General features: G+C 41.5%; 1 protein-coding gene across 1 annotated transcript; it reads right to left on the reverse strand.

Annotated features, from left to right (window-relative positions):
* Nucleotides 1-1,950: 1,950 nt before the first annotated feature.
* LOC150040825 (germ cell-less protein-like 2) lies at nt 1,951-3,783 on the reverse strand. Its single transcript, XM_090327252.1, has one exon. It carries the CDS (start codon nt 3,712-3,714, stop codon nt 2,206-2,208), a length of 1,509 nt encoding a protein of 502 aa, XP_090183378.1. The 5' UTR covers nt 3,715-3,783; the 3' UTR covers nt 1,951-2,205.
* Between the last annotated feature and the right edge of the window lie 14,005 nt (nt 3,784-17,788).

Genomic DNA, 17,788 nt, shown 5'->3' on the forward strand with positions numbered 1-17,788 from the left:
GTTTAAAGGGTGTTGCGTATCCTAATGGCTTTCATTTTAAAGTAAATGTTACATTAAATGGTCTGAAGATGAAAGTAATAAAGCCTGGTAAAAATTAGAAATGAGAAGATTCTGTGGATCATTTCTCTCTCTGTGTCTCTATGTGTCTGTCTCTCTGCAATGTCTACTTTTATCAGTTTTAAATTGATCTGTTTTCTTAGAGTCAAATTCAGTTCCTTGTCTATTTTGAGTAATAGTCCCTTTTATGGATGGATCTCAAATATTCCTTCAATTGATGGGATGTCTCTTCACACAGTTATCTATATTCAGGAACAGATATTAGAAAGGTTGTCAGAGACTCAGAGAGGGAAGGGAGAAGGAGGATGCAAAGTTTCAGTTAGCTTGGAAGAGTACATTTTAGTGATCTATTGCACCTTACAGGTGATCATGTATTGTATATTTTTAAAAAATGCCCAAATAGATTTTGTGGGGTTGTTTGTGTGCGTGTGTGTGTGTGTGTGTGTGTGTGTGTGTGTGTGTGTGTGTGTGTGCTGGTGGGCTTGAATTCAAGGGCCTGCGTGCTGTGCTTTAGCTTTTTTGCTCAGGGCTAAAACTGTACAATTTGACCCACTATTTCACTTCAAGTTTTTTGGTGGTTAATTGGAGATAGTTGTGCCAGTACCCAGCCCAAGTGAGATTTCTGACATCCTTAGTATAAAAACAAGTTGATGAGGTGATATGAGTCTGTGTATTGTGTATATATATATATATATATATATATATGGTAAAACACATTTTATTCCATAAATATAAACAATTATTTGCCAACTAAAATGAATTATAACTGAAAAGAGAGATTGGCTTAAGTACAAATAGAGAATATGAAGAGTACTTTGAATCACTCATATGTTTCGTATACCCCTGTATGTCACAGCATAAAGGGATGTCACAGCATGTCACAGTGGATGTCATAGCAACCCACTGTCACTTAAGAGTTCTTATTTGCTTAATCATTTAAAAAATTATCATTATAGCTGGGCTCAGGCCTGTAATCCTAGCTATTCAGGAGGCTGAGGTCTGAGGATCAAGGTTCAAAGCCAGCCCAGACACAAAAGGACCTGAGACTCTTATCTCCAATTAACCTCTAGAAAAGGAGAAGTCAGGCTTGGCTCAGGAGTAGGGCCGTAGCCAGGAGCTGAAGAGCTCAGGGACAGTCCCCAGGCCAAGTTCAAGCCCCATGACCCACAAAAAAAAATCATTGTAGTTTCTTCAAATATAAATCTGTATATATACATTATATAATATGTATATTATATATAAATATGTATATATTTGCATGTGTATATTATTTACTCACAAGCATTTGTAAAATACATAAAATTATGTGACTACAAATAAGGATACCATGCAGTGCAACAAATCATTAAATTTATTCCTCTAGTGTAACTGAAACTTTGTAATTAATATCTTTCCATTCCTATTCCTTTCTCTTTCCTCCCCCAGACTCTAGCCTACCACTTTTCTACTATATTTGTCTATTGATGATTGTGTGAAAATATCCACCCATAGATTGAGAGTAAAAAATTATACATATATAATATATAGAAATGGTAAGACAGTGACATATTTATAGCTACCTATCATCTATGTTATCTGCATATATATGTAGGTGATCAGAAGTACATAATCTCCATACCACACAAAAATAGACTATGCAGAAGTCTATTTGAAAAACATAAATTACATAGTATGCAATGTTGTAAAATTGGATATTGTTTAGTTATTTGGAACCATACATTATATATTCTAAAGGAGTATTACAGATTTCACATAACGATTGACTCTTTTATGTAATATTTCAAAATTAAAGCCACATTTACGCAACAGTTTCAGTAGAAAGAGAATGGTTTTTATTTTCTCTCAATCTTATCAGATTTATTTATGAAGATTCTTTACATATATGATCTCTTATTTCATTTGGAGCTTATCAGTTGAGAGTAAATTTTCATTAAATGATGCCAGAATCAGTTTCTTTCTGATGTTATGAATATTTTGCTGGGATAAATTTTTTTCTTCATAGATGATACACAAGATAAAAAGGAGCCAATTGTGGTGTTACTACAATTGTAAAAATATTTCTTGTTTGTCCTTGGTCATCTTGTGTTTACAGTACAAAAGGTTAAATGAGGCATCAATTTTTTTCAAAATGTTATTAAAGTCAGATTATCAGTTTCTTGTATTTTCTGAAGATATAAACAAGAAGTTGCAAAATACATATAAAGGGAATGTCAGAACTGTGTTATCCAGTCTCATTACTATTTGTTCCTCATCATTTTCAAAAGAAATGATCTTATAACCTGTTGTTTTTCTGAAACTTAGATTTCCATTAGAATCAAAATTTACCAGAGTTAATCTGAATGCAATATGTCGTAGAACCGGTGTACGGGTAGAACGTTCATTCATTTGGCTAGAAGTATTTTGTTTGAAGGTTATGCAGTGGCTGGCAAAGATGACATGTAATGGAAAGCCAAAATGGAAGCCTGACCATTTCCATGAATACTTGCCATCTTTGATCACTTTTTTACCACATCGCATGCTGCATCCTTCAAATTCTTTTACATTTATGACTCGAGGTCCAATTTCCTTGTGTTTCTGTGCCTTCAGCAAGGTAAGCCATTGTTGTTTGTAGACTGATGATAACCACTCAGAAGGTATTATATGATCTTTTTCAATAACTCCCGTGGAGGCCAGATCACAGATGATATGGTGAAACCTCAATTTTTTAAACACTGGTTGAAATGGCTTTCCTTGTCTAGTTTCAAGAAAAGTGGCACCACTGGCACACTGCATGTGATTGGAAAGCCAGTTGTTAGCAATAACTAAAAGCTGATTAATTGAGCCTTTCCAATCTGGATTAAGGTGAAGAAACATCCATTGTTTGAGTGTGGTGTATATGTCTACCTCCTTTTGCATTACAAGTAAATTAGAAGATGTAATGAGTAGATTCATGAGATCTAGGCTGATTTCTTTGTACAGTTCAATCATTGGGTGTGTCATCAAATTGTGAAGGAGCCATTCAAAGCATTCCCTCTTTACAAAATCTAAGCCATAAGCATCTGCTGCTGTATAATAAGCACACACGGTTTTCACGTTAATTGTTTCTTTCATGATGTCATTACATTGATAAATTACGTCCTCTACTTGAAGCAGATGAGCTGTTGCCAAAATACTTGGAACTTGAGAGGGTTCTATTGAGAAGTCCTCTTCTCTGTATAAGGAACCGAGTACAAGGTGCAAGGATTGCACATTTATATTTTGGTCATGAATTTCCAGTTCAACAATATCATTGCTGCTATCGTCCCAGGAATCTCTAAACAGTTGAGCAAAGTATCCTGACTGACTTAAAAATACTTTATGTAAATACCATATATTCCCCAGCGCACGGATTTTAATGTCACTGATCATCCCATTCAAAAACAAATTTTGGTAAGCAAAGGTGGAGGAAATCTTAGCTTTTTTCTTGTGGCTTACGTGGCGTGCGAACTGTAGATTGTCTGGCCGATACTGAGGGTCGGAGCTGTCATCATTTGGATCCCAGTAGCCCTCTCCGCTTTGTTTGCGCTTTCGCCCTCTACCGTCAACCGCAGAACTGGGGCCGGCCTCCGGTTCTGGCTCCTCGCTGCTGGGCTCCCTGGGCTCCGGGCGTCCCAACACGCGACTGCTTAACGACCCCATCGACGAAACTTCCCAGAGCCTCTAAGAGAGACTCGTGAAGAAGCTTCCCTGCCATAGCATTGCCGCGGTCTGTCCTGTCGCGGCGGCCTCAGCCCTAGTTTCAGAGGAACAGTCTAAAACGTCACAGAGAAGATTGAGAAGTCTTTTTGGCGTAGTGGCTCCCGTCGGTGGCCCCGCCCCTTGACGGCTTTCTTTCCCTTTAGCTTGGCGCAGTCTCAGTTGCTGTTTTCCTTTTCCTTCTTCCTCCCTCCCTCCCAAACTTACTTCCTGCCTGCCTGACTTCCTCTACCCTTTCTTGTTCTTTCAACTCTTCTTTCTGTCTCACCCCCCCCCACCTTTATTTTCTTTTACAGTTGTGTAGGCTGGCCTCAAATTCTTGAATCTCTCACTTCAGTCAGATTTTACCCTTTTGTAACAGAAACGAGCAAGTTAAAGCCTGTCTCAACAGTGTTTAAATATCCTCATATTCCCAACTTCGGGGATAAGACAGAACACCCTTTTCTCAACTGTCAACAGCATGGAATATAATCAGATATCAACAAATGTGATCAATTTAAGTGGTGAAGAGTTTCCTCAGTGTATTTTTCATTTCAATTTCTACAGAAGGCATACTTAGTTCATAGAGATGAATACACATCTTTCAAACTTTTCTTCATATTCTTTGTCTATTTTTACATATTAATAAATCAAAGTAGAATATATGTATGTGAGTATGTATATATCCTTCAGTTTAAATCCTAGTATAATTTGATTTGTGGTACAATGATTAAATCAAATCAATTTATCTACCATCTTATTCAATATTGTATAGTAATATATTTTTTCATATATTTTATTGTAATTAATAGAAGGGTTACATTGTATTCAACAGATAGAAGGTGCATTACTTCACAAACATTGATACCCTTTCTCATGTCATGCTCCCCATTTCCCTCCCCCCATCTTGATTTCCCCTTCCCTATCCTATTTCAAATAACCAATTGAGCATATATAAAATATATATAGTGATATGTTTTAAATTTATTCTCTTAGGTTTTTTTAAAAATATGGTTTTTTTTTGGGGGGGTACAAGTCTTCAGGCTTGAAATCAGGGCCTATCCAGTGTCCTTAAGCCTCTTTGTACTCAAGGATACTGTTCTACCACTTAATCCACACCACCACTTCTAGGTTTTTTTCAGTAGTTAATTGGAAGTAAGAGTCTCACAGACTTTCTTGCTTAGGCTGGCTTCAAACTGTGATCCTCAGATTTCAGCCTTTTGAATAGCTATGATTACAAATGTGAATCACCAGGACCCAGCTAGTTATTTTGAATTAAGGAAACCATTATTAAGGTTTCCTTTCAAAAACCTAACACTTTTATAAGTTGCTTCCCTAAAACATAATTATCCCTTTACAAAAGAAAGATACTATTTTTTAGTCTCCATACATCTTGAAAACTGTCTTTACGTTTACCTTCAGTCAGTATACATTTCTTTCCAAGACTAGCATGTCAGTTACCTCTCCAAACTCACTAATTCTGTGATAAAACTTTTCTTTATACAAAGTTTTTCCCATCTGTTTCATTATCACTGATTTTAACTACACCTATGAAGCCTTCCTTTCATTTAGAATGCTCAATCCCACTACTTTCTCTTCCCTTGCAATGATGCTATCCCATAACCATTTCATATTTTGAAAACATGCCATGTTATTAATTTTTATTCTACATATAAGGGAAAATGGGATATTTGTCTTTTTGAGATTGGCTTAGTTGCATAGTTACGATGACAAGTACTTTCCACTGAACTCATGTCTATTAACTTATTTTTTGCTTTATTTTCTACCTGCATGATTTGACATTGTTAAAAGTAGGCTATTGTAGATCCCAACTGTTACTGTATTGTAATCTACTTTTGCACATAAATCTGTTAATCTTTCATAATGGTTTATTCAATGTATATATACTTAGCATTTGCTGCATTTACCATGTTATTATATGATGGTGTGCTTTTTTTCTTTTTCCTAGAATTTTTTTACTTAAAATCTATTTTTCCCAGTCCTGGGGATTGAACTCAGGGCCTGAGCACTGTCCTCCGGATTTCTCAAGGCCGCGCTCTACCACTTGAGCCACAGCACCACTTCCAACTTTTTTTTTATGTCTGTGATACTGAAGAATTGAAGCTGGATCTTTGTGAATGTTAGGCAAGCACTCTACCACTAGGCGATGCTCTCAGCCCCATAAAAATCTATTTTTGATGGCCATTTCTGCTTTTGGTATCAATTCACAGGAAAGAATTTATCTCTTCACATAGGGTGTATGAGGATTCTTAGATATATTGGAAGTTTTCTGTAAGCCAAACATTTTTGAGACTTATTTTTTTGTGCCAGTCCTGGGGCTTGAACTCATGGCTTGAGCACTATCATTGAGCTTTCTCAAGGCTAGCAGTCTACCACGTGAGGCACAGAACCACTTCTGACTTTTCTGTGTACCTGGTACCAAGGAATTGAACCCAGGGTCTCATGTATGCTCGTCGAGCACTCTAATACTAGGCCACACATCAGGCCTCATTTTTTTGCCAGTCTTGGGCTTGAACTCAGGGCCTGAGCACTTTCCTTGGGCTTTCTCAAGGCTAGAACTCTACCGCTTGAGCCACAGCACCACTTCCAGCTTTTTCTATATATGTGGTACCGAGGAATCAAACTCAGGTCTTTGTGCATGCTAGGCAAGCACTCTACAACTCGGCCACACTCTTGGCCTGTGTCTTGTTTTTTTTTTTTATTTTTTTTTTGTGCAATCATTTACTGTGCATCTGGTAATTGGAGAAGTTCTATATATATTTTCAAATAATTACTGATAAGTCTTACTAAAATGAACTTTTTATTTATTTCCTAGTTTTACTGTAGTACTTGTCATTGTGAGTTGTTTACGTTAGAAATGTATTTTCACCCTTGTTTATTATTTTGACTCATTTATTACAACAAATTATTTAACAAATTATTTTTTAAAAGTTTACTTTATTTTATTTTTTCTGGGTCATGGGGCTTGAACTAGGCCTGAGCGCTGACCCTGAGCTCTTCAGTTCAAGGCTACTACCCTATCCTTGAGCCAAGCCCCAATTCCCCTTTTCTATATGTTAATTGGAGATAAGAGTCTCAGGTCCTTTTTTGCCTGGACTGACTTTGAACCTCGATCCTCAGATCTCAGCCTCCTGAGTAGGTAGGATTACAGGTATGAGCAACTGCGCCTGGCTTTCAAAGTTGTTTTAATTTGTGTTTCTTTTTTTTTAAAATCAGACCTAGGGCTTGAACTCAGGGCCTGAACACTGTCCTTGGGCATTCTCAAGGCTAAACCTCTACCACTTGAGCCAGAGCACCACTTCCAGGTCTTTGTGCATGCTAGTCAAGCACTCTACCAGTAGGCCAAACTCGCGGCCCAACATTTTCAAGATTATTAGGAATGATTCTCTAGAGTATATACTTCAGATTACACAATAACCCCCTCCATTCCCCACTGTACTCACAAGTAATAAATACTGCACTACCATTTGAGCCACAGTACCTCATCCAGCTTTTTCTATTTATGTGGTACTGATGAATCCAACCCAGGTCTTCGTGCATGCAAGGCAAACTCCTGGCCCAATTTTACATTTCTTTTATGGACAGAGATGTGGAACATTTCTTCATTTGCCTATTGGCATTGCCGATTAGGATCATTTTTGAATCTTCCATGTCGTGTTTCTTAGTATTGGTGCTGGTAGCCATGGGCAGTAGCCTTGAGCTGAAGACCTCAGGGATGGTGCCTAGGCCCAGAGTTCAAGCCCCATGACCCACACAAAAAAAAGACAATACAAGATCACACACATAACACATTCACTGACACATTTGTATGCATAATCAAACACATACAAGATGCATTCAACCAGATACACACACACACACACACACACACTACACAGACACATTCACACACACAGCCAATGATATTGCACCAACACATCAGCATCTCTTCACACACACAGCACAGTGCAGCACCTGCATCACAGTTTGCAGAGAAGTCTCTGTGAACCTACAGAAAAACTGGCTCCCAGAGCCTTTCAGCAATGCCTCTGAGCCCTGGAATTTCCTCTCTGACCCTTCTTTCCCATGACAGCCTTGAAGATGCACATAAACATCTGCCCCAAGCTTTTTGTTACCAGCTCCTCCTTGGTCTTGCTTGGGTGCACCCACTTTCTTCTGCCAAAGACAAAATCAGATTAGCAGCAAGACAGAGTAGACAGGACAGTTGCCTGAGGCTGGGGGGAGGTTCCCCTCACACAGACTGGAACCCTGCACCTGACCAGCAGAGCAGGCACACTCACCCACCTGGGGCATTTGATTCTCCCTCCTCTCCCATCTTCTTCAGAGCAACCAAGCCACACCACAGCTCCTCCAGTTGAGGAGGAATGACTGCCGTTGACCCCAGTGACATGACACACAGCTTGCTCTGGCCTGGTCAGCTGGGAATGCACACATCTTAAACTCACTTTTCCTCTGTCACAAAGCATTCTGTGCACTGGGTCAGCAACCCCTCCCAGGATTGCAAACAACAACCAGTGCCACTCTTTTTTTTGGTGATCATATGCTGCAACAATCCAGAGAAGTTAGCACATGTATTACCTATCTCCTACCGGGGAATCCAAGCCACTGAAAGGTGAAGGGATTTGCCAGGGTCAAGAGCAACTTAGTGCTGTGATTTAGATCTGAACTGGCTAATTCCACATCAACAGCTCAGTCTGTCCACTTTAGACTGTAGTCAAGAATCGCATTACCCCTTGGCATCTGGGTACCCGCTTCCAGGGAAGACTTACTCATAGTCACATATTTGTTTTCAATGTCTCTAGACTTTATACCATATGTTGCCAAGAGAGATTGTGCTTGAATCTCCATCACTGTGTCTGAACATCTCTGAGCAGACATGTGTGCTGATGAGTTTCCACTCACTCTGCAGTGATCAAGATCTTGTTTCTCACTTCAGCTAACAGATTAAGATGTATTAGGTCCCAAATGAAAGGGAGGAGGCCCAACAAAGAGTCCCAGCATATAGCTCAGGCCAGAGTACCCCACCCCACACCACTGGGTCTCACCAAGCTTTGTTTCCTCTAGTAAAACATATGCTAGGTGTGGCTATGTGGCTTAGTGGTAGAGTTTTCACCTGGCATGCCTGAAGCCCTGAGTTCAATTCTCAGTACCACATAAACAAGAAAAAGCCAGAAGTGTTGCTTTGGCTCAAGTGGTGGAGGACTAACCTTGAACAAAAGAAACTAAGGGCCATTGCCCAAGAACTGAGTTCAAGTCTCAGGACTGGCACAAAAAAATTGAAAGTAGCTCACACTTGTAATCCTAATCAGGAGGCTGAGATCTGAAGAAATATCCTTGAGATTCTATCTCTAATTAAGGAGCAAAAAGCCAGAGGTATTCCTCAAACTGTAAAGTAGTAGACTTGAGGGAAAAAGCACAAGGATAGTTCACTGGACTTGAGTTCAAGCTCAAGTTACAGAACACTATCAAATGGAAAGGAAAGGAGAGAAAAGATAAGCAAAGCACAAAAAAGAAAAAGAAAAATAGTGACGGGAGAGGACGGTTAGGGAAGTGTGAGGAGGATAAGGTAGGGGAGAGGAGAAGAAAGGTGAGGTGAGGAGAGGAGAGAGGAGGGGAAGGAGGAGGGGAGGACTTTGCCAAGAATCCAACAGGTGAGCTGTGCTTCCCCTTGTTTACTGCCACTCCCTGCACCAACCTTTGTAAACATCTCTATCTGGACAGTGGTTTCCTCTATATTAAAGACACCACTGGTGATGAAAAGTGCAGCTGCAGCCAATAAATCGTTAGTGAGACCCCGGCTACGGCTGTAATTGCTGTTGCCCAACAAAAGAAGTTAAAAAGCAGCCCCGCAGGATGTTTGCGGATGAGGCTGATAAGGTTGTAAATCCAGATGAAAGGCACGTCCGCCCTCTTCTAGTTAAGAGAAAAATTCCACTACTGCCCAAAGTAAACTCCTAGCCTTATTTGAGTTAACCGACCCCTACCCTGTAACTATGCTTCTGCTTCTGTAACCGTGCTTCTGCTACCCATAAATACCCCTCCTCCCCAAGCCTCGGTGCGCAAAGTCTTCTAGGAGGCTTTGTCGTCCCGGGCGCCCGTGTTCCTGAATAAACCTCTTGCTGCTTGCATCCGACTGCGTGGACTCGCTGTTCCTTGGGAAGGGGGCTCTGTCTCCGTCTGGAAGACGTCCCGCTGAGTCGGGGGTCTTACATTTGGAGGTCCCACCGAGATAGGAGACCCCCCACCCAGGGACCACCGACCCACCTCCGGGAGGTAAGCTGGCCAGCAAACTGTTACTGTCTTGTGTCTGTTTTGTCTTTTGTTAAGAGCGCCAGCGGATCTGTGACTCGGCCGTGTCAATCTGTATTCTGGCGGACCCGTGGAGGAGCTGACGAGCTCAGACTCCCGACCGCAGCCCCGGGAGACGTCCCGGAGGCATCTGGGGTCAGATTTCTGACCCATCTGGTATCTGTTTTCGGGGCTTCGCCCCGGTCTGAGGACTCTCTACTCCATCTGTTTTCGGGGCTTCGCCCCGGTCTGAGGATCTGTGACTCGGCCGTGTCAACGCCCTTCCCCTTTCGGTTTTGCACCGAAGCCGCGCTGTGAAGTGTCTCTCGTTTAGTGTTTGTTTAATTCTTGTGTTTGGTGTGACGGGACTTGGACTTGGACTGAATATTAACATGGGACAGACTGTGACGACCCCCTTAAGCCTTACTTTACAGCACTGGAAGGAGGTCCGGACAATAGCCAGCAACCAGTCGATGGAGGTCCAGAAGAATGTGGATGACTCTTTGTTCCTCAGAGTGGCCGACTTTCGGAGTCGATTGGCCACTAGATGGCACTTTTGACCTAACTATTATTTCACAGGTCAAGCCTAAAGTGATGAACCCAGGACCGCATGGCCATGGGGGGGCCCGATTTTTCGGTGCCCCCAGTGTATCGGAAGGATACATTCCTCTGTTGGTCGAGGGAACAGCTTTTGCCCCTCCCCGACCGTCTGAAAGCCGCGCGGTAGGTTAAGGGACCGGTCTGTTTGTTTTGTTTCTTGTATGTCTGTTTTGTTATGTTTTACTCGGAGTCTAAAATGGAACAGTCTGAGACTGCTGCCATGCATGCCATCAAAATTTGGAGTACTTAAAGGTCTCCGCTTCTGTCTTGTTTTGTGAGGTGTTTTTTTTATTGTATGGTTTTGTTTTCAAAATTGGTACCAGTCTTAAATATGGATCCTCGCAATTTTTGTGTGTGTAAATTACCGCTAAGTTGCCTTGTAAAAAGTTTTGTTTTAAACCTGGTTCTCACCTGCAAGAGTAAAATTGGCAAAGCTCTCTTGACACAAACTTCCGGAAAATGAACGGCCGATATTAATTTTGCGCGCTTTAAGATCTTTGAGTATGAGTGTGTGTGAATGAGTGAGTGAACATGTTCAAGGTTAAATTATCAGCATGCTGTATAAAACAATGGATAAATTTATACTTGAAATAAAAAAAGGCAATTGGGTAAATCTAAGTCTAAACTTCAAGAAAATTATTAGGTTAAAATGTTTTACAATGTCTCAAAGGGTTATTGCATTGTTTTAAAGAGAAACTGGTAAAAAGTATTTTTCTAAAGTAGAAAAAGTATTTTCTAAATGAAATTTGCATTAAAAATAATTTGATATTGAAATGCATAGAGCTGTTTACATTGTAAACATTGTATCCTGTTTAGCCCAGAGGTATTAGGGAATTTGGAATCTATTTCCTTAAGTTGAAATTTGGAGATAAATATTAGGAATTAAAATGTAAATTTATTTATTAATGTCAGAGACTTTACCTATCTTTCAAAACTGTCTAGGTAATCGAATGCTAAGAGAAAGGATGGGAAAACTTAGGATAGTCCTGTGTGACCATCTTTGGGGGTGAGAGGTGAACTGGCAAAGGTGCAGCTCTGGGTAAATAAGCTGGAATGAAGGCTGTTCACTTAACCTGGTCAGGTGGACTGAGATCCACATCTTCGCTCTTTTTCTTTGCAGACTGACACTGAAAATCTGATGGTAAAATCTGGGTAATATGATTAGCATTTTAAAAGGAATGAATGTTTAAAAGTTTATCTCTGTATGATTTGGGTTCATGTTACTGGGTTGCAATTGGACGTATTTTAGAAAAAGAAGGAAACTAAGTCCAGATTTAGACTTTTGGTGCACTGATGATGTTTGCAGTTCTTGCATTGAGGAAAAACTTATTTGAGTTTAAACTGTTGCTGGAGTTTTAGGCAGTAACCTAAACTGCAGAAAAAAAAATGCCTCTCCAAAAAGGAAACCTGGAAACAAAGGGAGTGCCTTGAGCCCTAGGGGGCCTGAAGGCAAAGGGCTTTCTTTGAGCCCAAGGAAAACCTGGAGAAAAGGGAGTTCCTTGGGCCCTTACAGATTTTTCAAATGCAAATAAAGGCTAAAGTGTTAATTGTTTAAGCAAATATCAGTAAAAGTTTAAAGAACATTGGAAATGGGTTTCTGAACAAAGTTTGAAATTGAAGTTGTCCTAAATGTTTGTTTCAAGAAAAAAAGAAAACAAGAAAAATCAGGACTACCAAAATGGTTGCTTAATTGCTATTTCGGCTTATTCTTGTAAGTTACTCTAGCAATCTGCAGCAGTCCCATGGAGAAGGACAGCAGATCCTCATTCAGATGTAAATTTGGCCCTCACCAAGTTCTAGGTAAGCTCATGCTTAGAGACTATTTCTGAGTTGACCACCTTGTTGCTTCTAATTGGAGTAAAGTGTCCTTTGTAGGACTCACTGATCTGAAAGCCGCAGTTTTGAGCCAGCCCGGGCAAAGCAAAGTCCCTGTGAGACTGTGGTGTCTAATCTGTCAGAGTGCTATTGAGAGTTGCTTTGGAGCTCGAAGTGGCAGAGTGCTAGCTCTGAGCTGAAAAGCTGGGGGACAGCACTCAAGCACCAGGCCCAGGACTCACAGTGGCAGAGTGCAAGCCTTGAGCTGCAGAGCTGAGGAGCGGCACTCAGGCCCTGAGTTTGGGACTTAAAAGTGGCAGGGTGCTAGCCTTGAGCTGGAGAGCTGAGAGACAGCACCCAGACCCTGAGTTCAAGTCTAGAAACCAACAAAGTGAAATGCCAATGGAACATTTATCCCTGTGTGGAGAGACACTACTGGGACAATGAAGCATCCAGATGCAGTAAGCCACAGCTTGGATGGCAGAGGTGGTGTCAGATCCTAGAGTCACTTGTGCTTGGCCATTCAAAATTAATCAGAGCCGGGAGGTCATAGAATAGTTTGTAAGCATGCCTTACTAATGCCCATGCCTTTCATAACTGGGCAGGAACTTGTCAATCATCTGTGATAGAGGATAGTTTAAAGTCCTAACTGAGTGAAGTTTGATTTGACACCTGCCACAAATTCAGGGTGGATGTGAGGCTTGCGTCCCTATTATCTGTTTAGATCTGGCAACTGAAGCATAGTTAGAGTCGCAGGGATTAAGTTCCCCAGACAATCAGGAAAATGCCTTTGCAAATGGGTGCTAAGTAAGCTACACTGTTGTAATCAAAGAAAAAGTTTGTGCAGTTGTTAAATGCTTTACATGACCTCCAATTTGGAGTAAAATATCACTCCTGATATGTAATCTTGGCAACCTCTTGGTAAAATAGGCTAAGTTTTTAGGGTCCCTGGCTAGGTATAGAAACAACGTCCCTGAGTCAGCCTGAAGAAGTTATAGAAGACGGATCGTTGCCCATCCATCCTCTTTAGATAAAGGGACCAAAAAGTTATTTTTTTTAAAAAAAAATTAAGACAGCATAAGTTAGAGGCATGAGAAAAAAAAATAGTAACAGATGTGCAAGAGTGGAGACTGCACTTGTGGGGAATGGCTACAGTTTCAAGTCTTCTGTGCCTGTCTAGAGAATCCTAGCCTCGTTTAATCTGGTCACTAAAAACTGTCACCCTGGTATTACTTTGGATTCTCAACCATATACTGTCTTAAAAACCAATGGGTGCCAGCCTGCAAAAATGAGTATGCTCGGGTGAAGCATCTAGGAAAGCATTGGGAGAATTCACCAAAGTCAGGCCTTAGGTTAAGCTTCTTTAGAAATTTTTCAGGCAACCCAGCAGGAGGTGTGACATTCCATTGGAGCTGCTGTGCTGCCAGATTCAACCACCACCTCACAGTTGTTTCCTGAGAGGACTGGAACTAAACTCTTGGTGATGGGACATTTTATCTGTGCTAAATTCAAAGTCCTCTAGATTTTTGCAGCCATTATGGTGACTGGATGACTGAAGGGAATTTTCTATCCAGTGCTGAACAGTCTAGACATGAGAGGTGCTAAATGTGAATGAGGGCTATAGTCAGGTAAAGGAGAGAAAAAAAGTTTAGTAAATAAAACCTTTGGAAAAGAATTGAGAAAACAGAAGAACAGTCTATGGAAAAGGGGGGATCTGGAAAGCATTGTCTTATGTTTGCTCTACAAAAAGGGAAAAAGACAAATCCTAGAAAGTTCCTGTATATTGTACATGGTATGAGCATGTCTTGAGAATGGAGCTTACAAGTAAAATTGGCATGTAATTGAGTCAACCATAATACAAACCGGGTTAGAGTTGCTATACTGATGTGGAACCATTCTTTGTGCTCATCTGAGGAATTGCTGTACTTGAATGTATATTTCCTAGTTGTGAGGGCTTTCTTGGGTGCAGAACTGGGAGGGCATGCTCTATGCCCCTCCAAACCAGAGAATGCTGTCTGCCCGAATCTGATAACAATTGTTGCCCCCCCCCCCCAGCCATGTGTTATCTCAGCTGGCACTGCTAACCATGATTCAATCCAGTCCTTACAGGCCTTATAACTTGATCTGGGAATGTGTTCAGCATCTGGTTTCCAGTACCCTGGCACTCAAATGAACCTGCACTGTGATTCCCAACACACCAACCATTGTGAAGGTAGCAGGAATGAGCTACTGGATTCATCACTCCTAGGTGAAGACTGCTTGTGAGAACCCTGGACTTTCACACTCCTAGAGAAAATATTTGGCCGATCGAGGAGCCAAGATGATTCTGTCTCTGTCCCTACCCCCCATTTGTTCAGATCAGGTGACTGGGTACTCATCTGGAGACCCCAGGCCAGAAGGCAAAGTGCGGACATCTAGATTATTACTATTCTGCAGCTTGGGGTTGTGAAACCACCGGAGATGCCTATTGGAAACCAAACTCCCCTCAGGAATGGATCAACGTTAAGAAGGGAACTCCTATTACCTTATAGCCCCCAATGGAACTTATTGGGCCTGCAGCACGGGCCTGACCCCGTGTATACAATCCCAAGTTTTTAACAGAACCTCGGAGTTCTGTGTGTTGGTCCAGTTATGGCCCAGGATCACGTATCATGATTCAGGGACTGTTCTGGATTTGTATGAGAACAGAAAGAGGTATTCGAGAGAACCCATTTCCTTAACAATAGCCCTTCTTTTGGGAGTGGGGGGAATAGCTGCTGGGATTGGCACTGGTACCACTGCTCTACTTCATAACGACCAATTAATGGATTTACAAATTGCTATGAATGAGGATCTGAAAGCTATTGAAAAGTCTATCACGGCCTTAGAGAAGTCTCTGACATCCTTATCTGAAGTAGTACTACAGAATAGAAGGGGTTTAGACCTACTTTTCCTAAAGGATGGTGGTTTGTGTGCTGCTTTGAATGAGGAATGTTGCTTTTATGCAGACCAGACAGGAATCGTCCGAGAAACTATGAGTAAACTTAGAGAGAGACTATCAGAAAGAGAAAAAGAATTCGCGTCTCAGCAGGGATGGGTTGAAAGTTGGTTCAATAAATCCCCTTGGTTTGCAACTCTTTTGTCCACCATAGCAGGGCCCCTTTTCATACTAGTTTTGATCCTCACCTTTGGTCCCTGTGTTCTTAACAGGTTAGTTCGGTTTGTTAAGGACCGTCTATCTGTAGTTCAGGCATTAGTAATTACCCAGCAATATCAACAGCTGAAAAAGCAAGAAACAACTCTAATTGAATGAAGGATTCCATTCAAGGAACCATAAGAAAATGGGGGGTGAAAAGTGCAGCTGCAGCCAATAAATCGTTAGTGAGACCCCGGCTACGGCTGTAATTGCTGTTGCCCAACAAAAGAAGTTAAAAAGCAGCCCCGCAGGATGTTTGCGGATGAGGCTGATAAGGTTGTAAATCCAGATGAAAGGCACGTCCGCCCTCTTCTAGTTAAGAGAAAAATTCCACTACTGCCCAAAGTAAACTCCTAGCCTTATTTGAGTTAACCGACCCCTACCCTGTAACTATGCTTCTGCTTCTGTAACCGTGCTTCTGCTACCCATAAATACCCCTCCTCCCCAAGCCTCGGTGCGCAAAGTCTTCTAGGAGGCTTTGTCGTCCCGGGCGCCCGTGTTCCTGAATAAACCTCTTGCTGCTTGCATCCGACTGCGTGGACTCGCTGTTCCTTGGGAAGGGGGCTCTGTCTCCGTCTGGAAGACGTCCCGCTGAGTCGGGGGTCTTACAGTAATGTGTCCCCCTGAAATCTAAACCTACAGATGAGCAGGATCCCAAGGCCTAGTTTCTCAGATCACCTGATCACAGAACAACTGCACGTTGGAGCCAGGGTGTTGGATGCAATTGGCCCAAGTCATAATGTGCAGGCCAATGAAGCTGCCAGTGGCTAAGACTGAAAAGTAGTGGAGCATGTAGAGTTGGACTGTGTGGTGAGTGGACTGAAGATGGGCAAAAACACCCAGAGGAGACTCCTCCTCAAACCTGAATTCCTCAAATCCCCTCTCAATGAATCCTGGGCTACTGCGATTACTGAGGCTTGAACTCGGGCCCCCATATTATTGCTTAGCTTTCTCTGCTCAATGCTGATGTTCTATTGCTTGAGCCACAACTCCACTTCAGGCTTTTTGATGTTAGGGGGAGATGCCACAGTATCTTACCTTGTTATCTGGTATATTTTACATCACTTTGTTTATGTGAAATAGAAGGGGAAGGGGGGAAAACAAGATGAGGGGAGTGGGTGGGGGAGGGAAATGGGGGCAAAAGCATGAGAAGGGGTATCCATGTGTGTGAAGTAATGCACCTTCTATCTGGCAAATATAACTGTAACCTTTCTATTATAATAAAAAGAGTCTCTAGAACTTATCAACCAAGCCTTGCTTGGAACCTCAATCCTCTTATCTCAACATCCAGAGGAGTTAGGTTTCCAGGCCTAAGACTCTAGAGCTTGGCTGCATTTGGTTTTTCACAGGACTGAGTTTGAACTTGCTTCCTTGCAGTTGCTAGGCAGGTGTGGAACCACTGCAGCCCCAGCCCCAGTTCAAGATATAGATCTCAGTGTCCTGCTCCACTGACCTTGTCCTTCAACCTGCTGGACACAATTCTTTTTTTTTCTTTTTTTATTGTAATTAGTAAAAGGGTTACATGATATTTGCCAGATAGAAGGTGCATTAATTCGCATACATTGATACCCTTTCACATGTCTTGGTACCCATTTCCCTCCCCCCCACACCCCCCTCCCGTCTTAGTTTTCCCCCCTTCCCTATCAAATTTCAAATATCCAAATACTTGAACCCCAACTCCATGGTTTCTTGCATGGCTTATTTTCTATGGAATGGACACCCAGTTCTATTCCTTTTGTTCTTCTGAGATCAGGATCTAAACTTCTTACTTGTCCTTTTGCTCAATGGCTGGGTCTCTACTAACTGAGCGTCCCCTTCATTGTTATTGCTTGAATACTTACTGTGCCAGGTACCCACTCCAACCAAGAAAAGCCATAATCTGCACATGCTGTATTTGTTCTCATGGTTATTAAGGAATGTATAGTCATAATACACAATGTACATTTATGCAATTGACACTAGATAACTTGAAGGGATGGTGGAGTTGAAATACATGGGCTGTGGACAATGATGGAAGGGATGATACTCATGAATGGGCAATAGAATTGAAATCACCTTTTCATGACCATGTTAACATAAGAATAATATAATTGAAAACAGGGGAGTTTAATTGCACCTTCACTCTTGTTGGGAGCCAGA

This window comes from Megascapheus bottae, chromosome X (assembly GCF_031878675.1).
Source record: "Megascapheus bottae isolate mThoBot1 chromosome X, mThoBot2.hap1, whole genome shotgun sequence".
NCBI classification, from domain to species: Eukaryota; Metazoa; Chordata; class Mammalia; order Rodentia; family Geomyidae; genus Megascapheus; species Megascapheus bottae.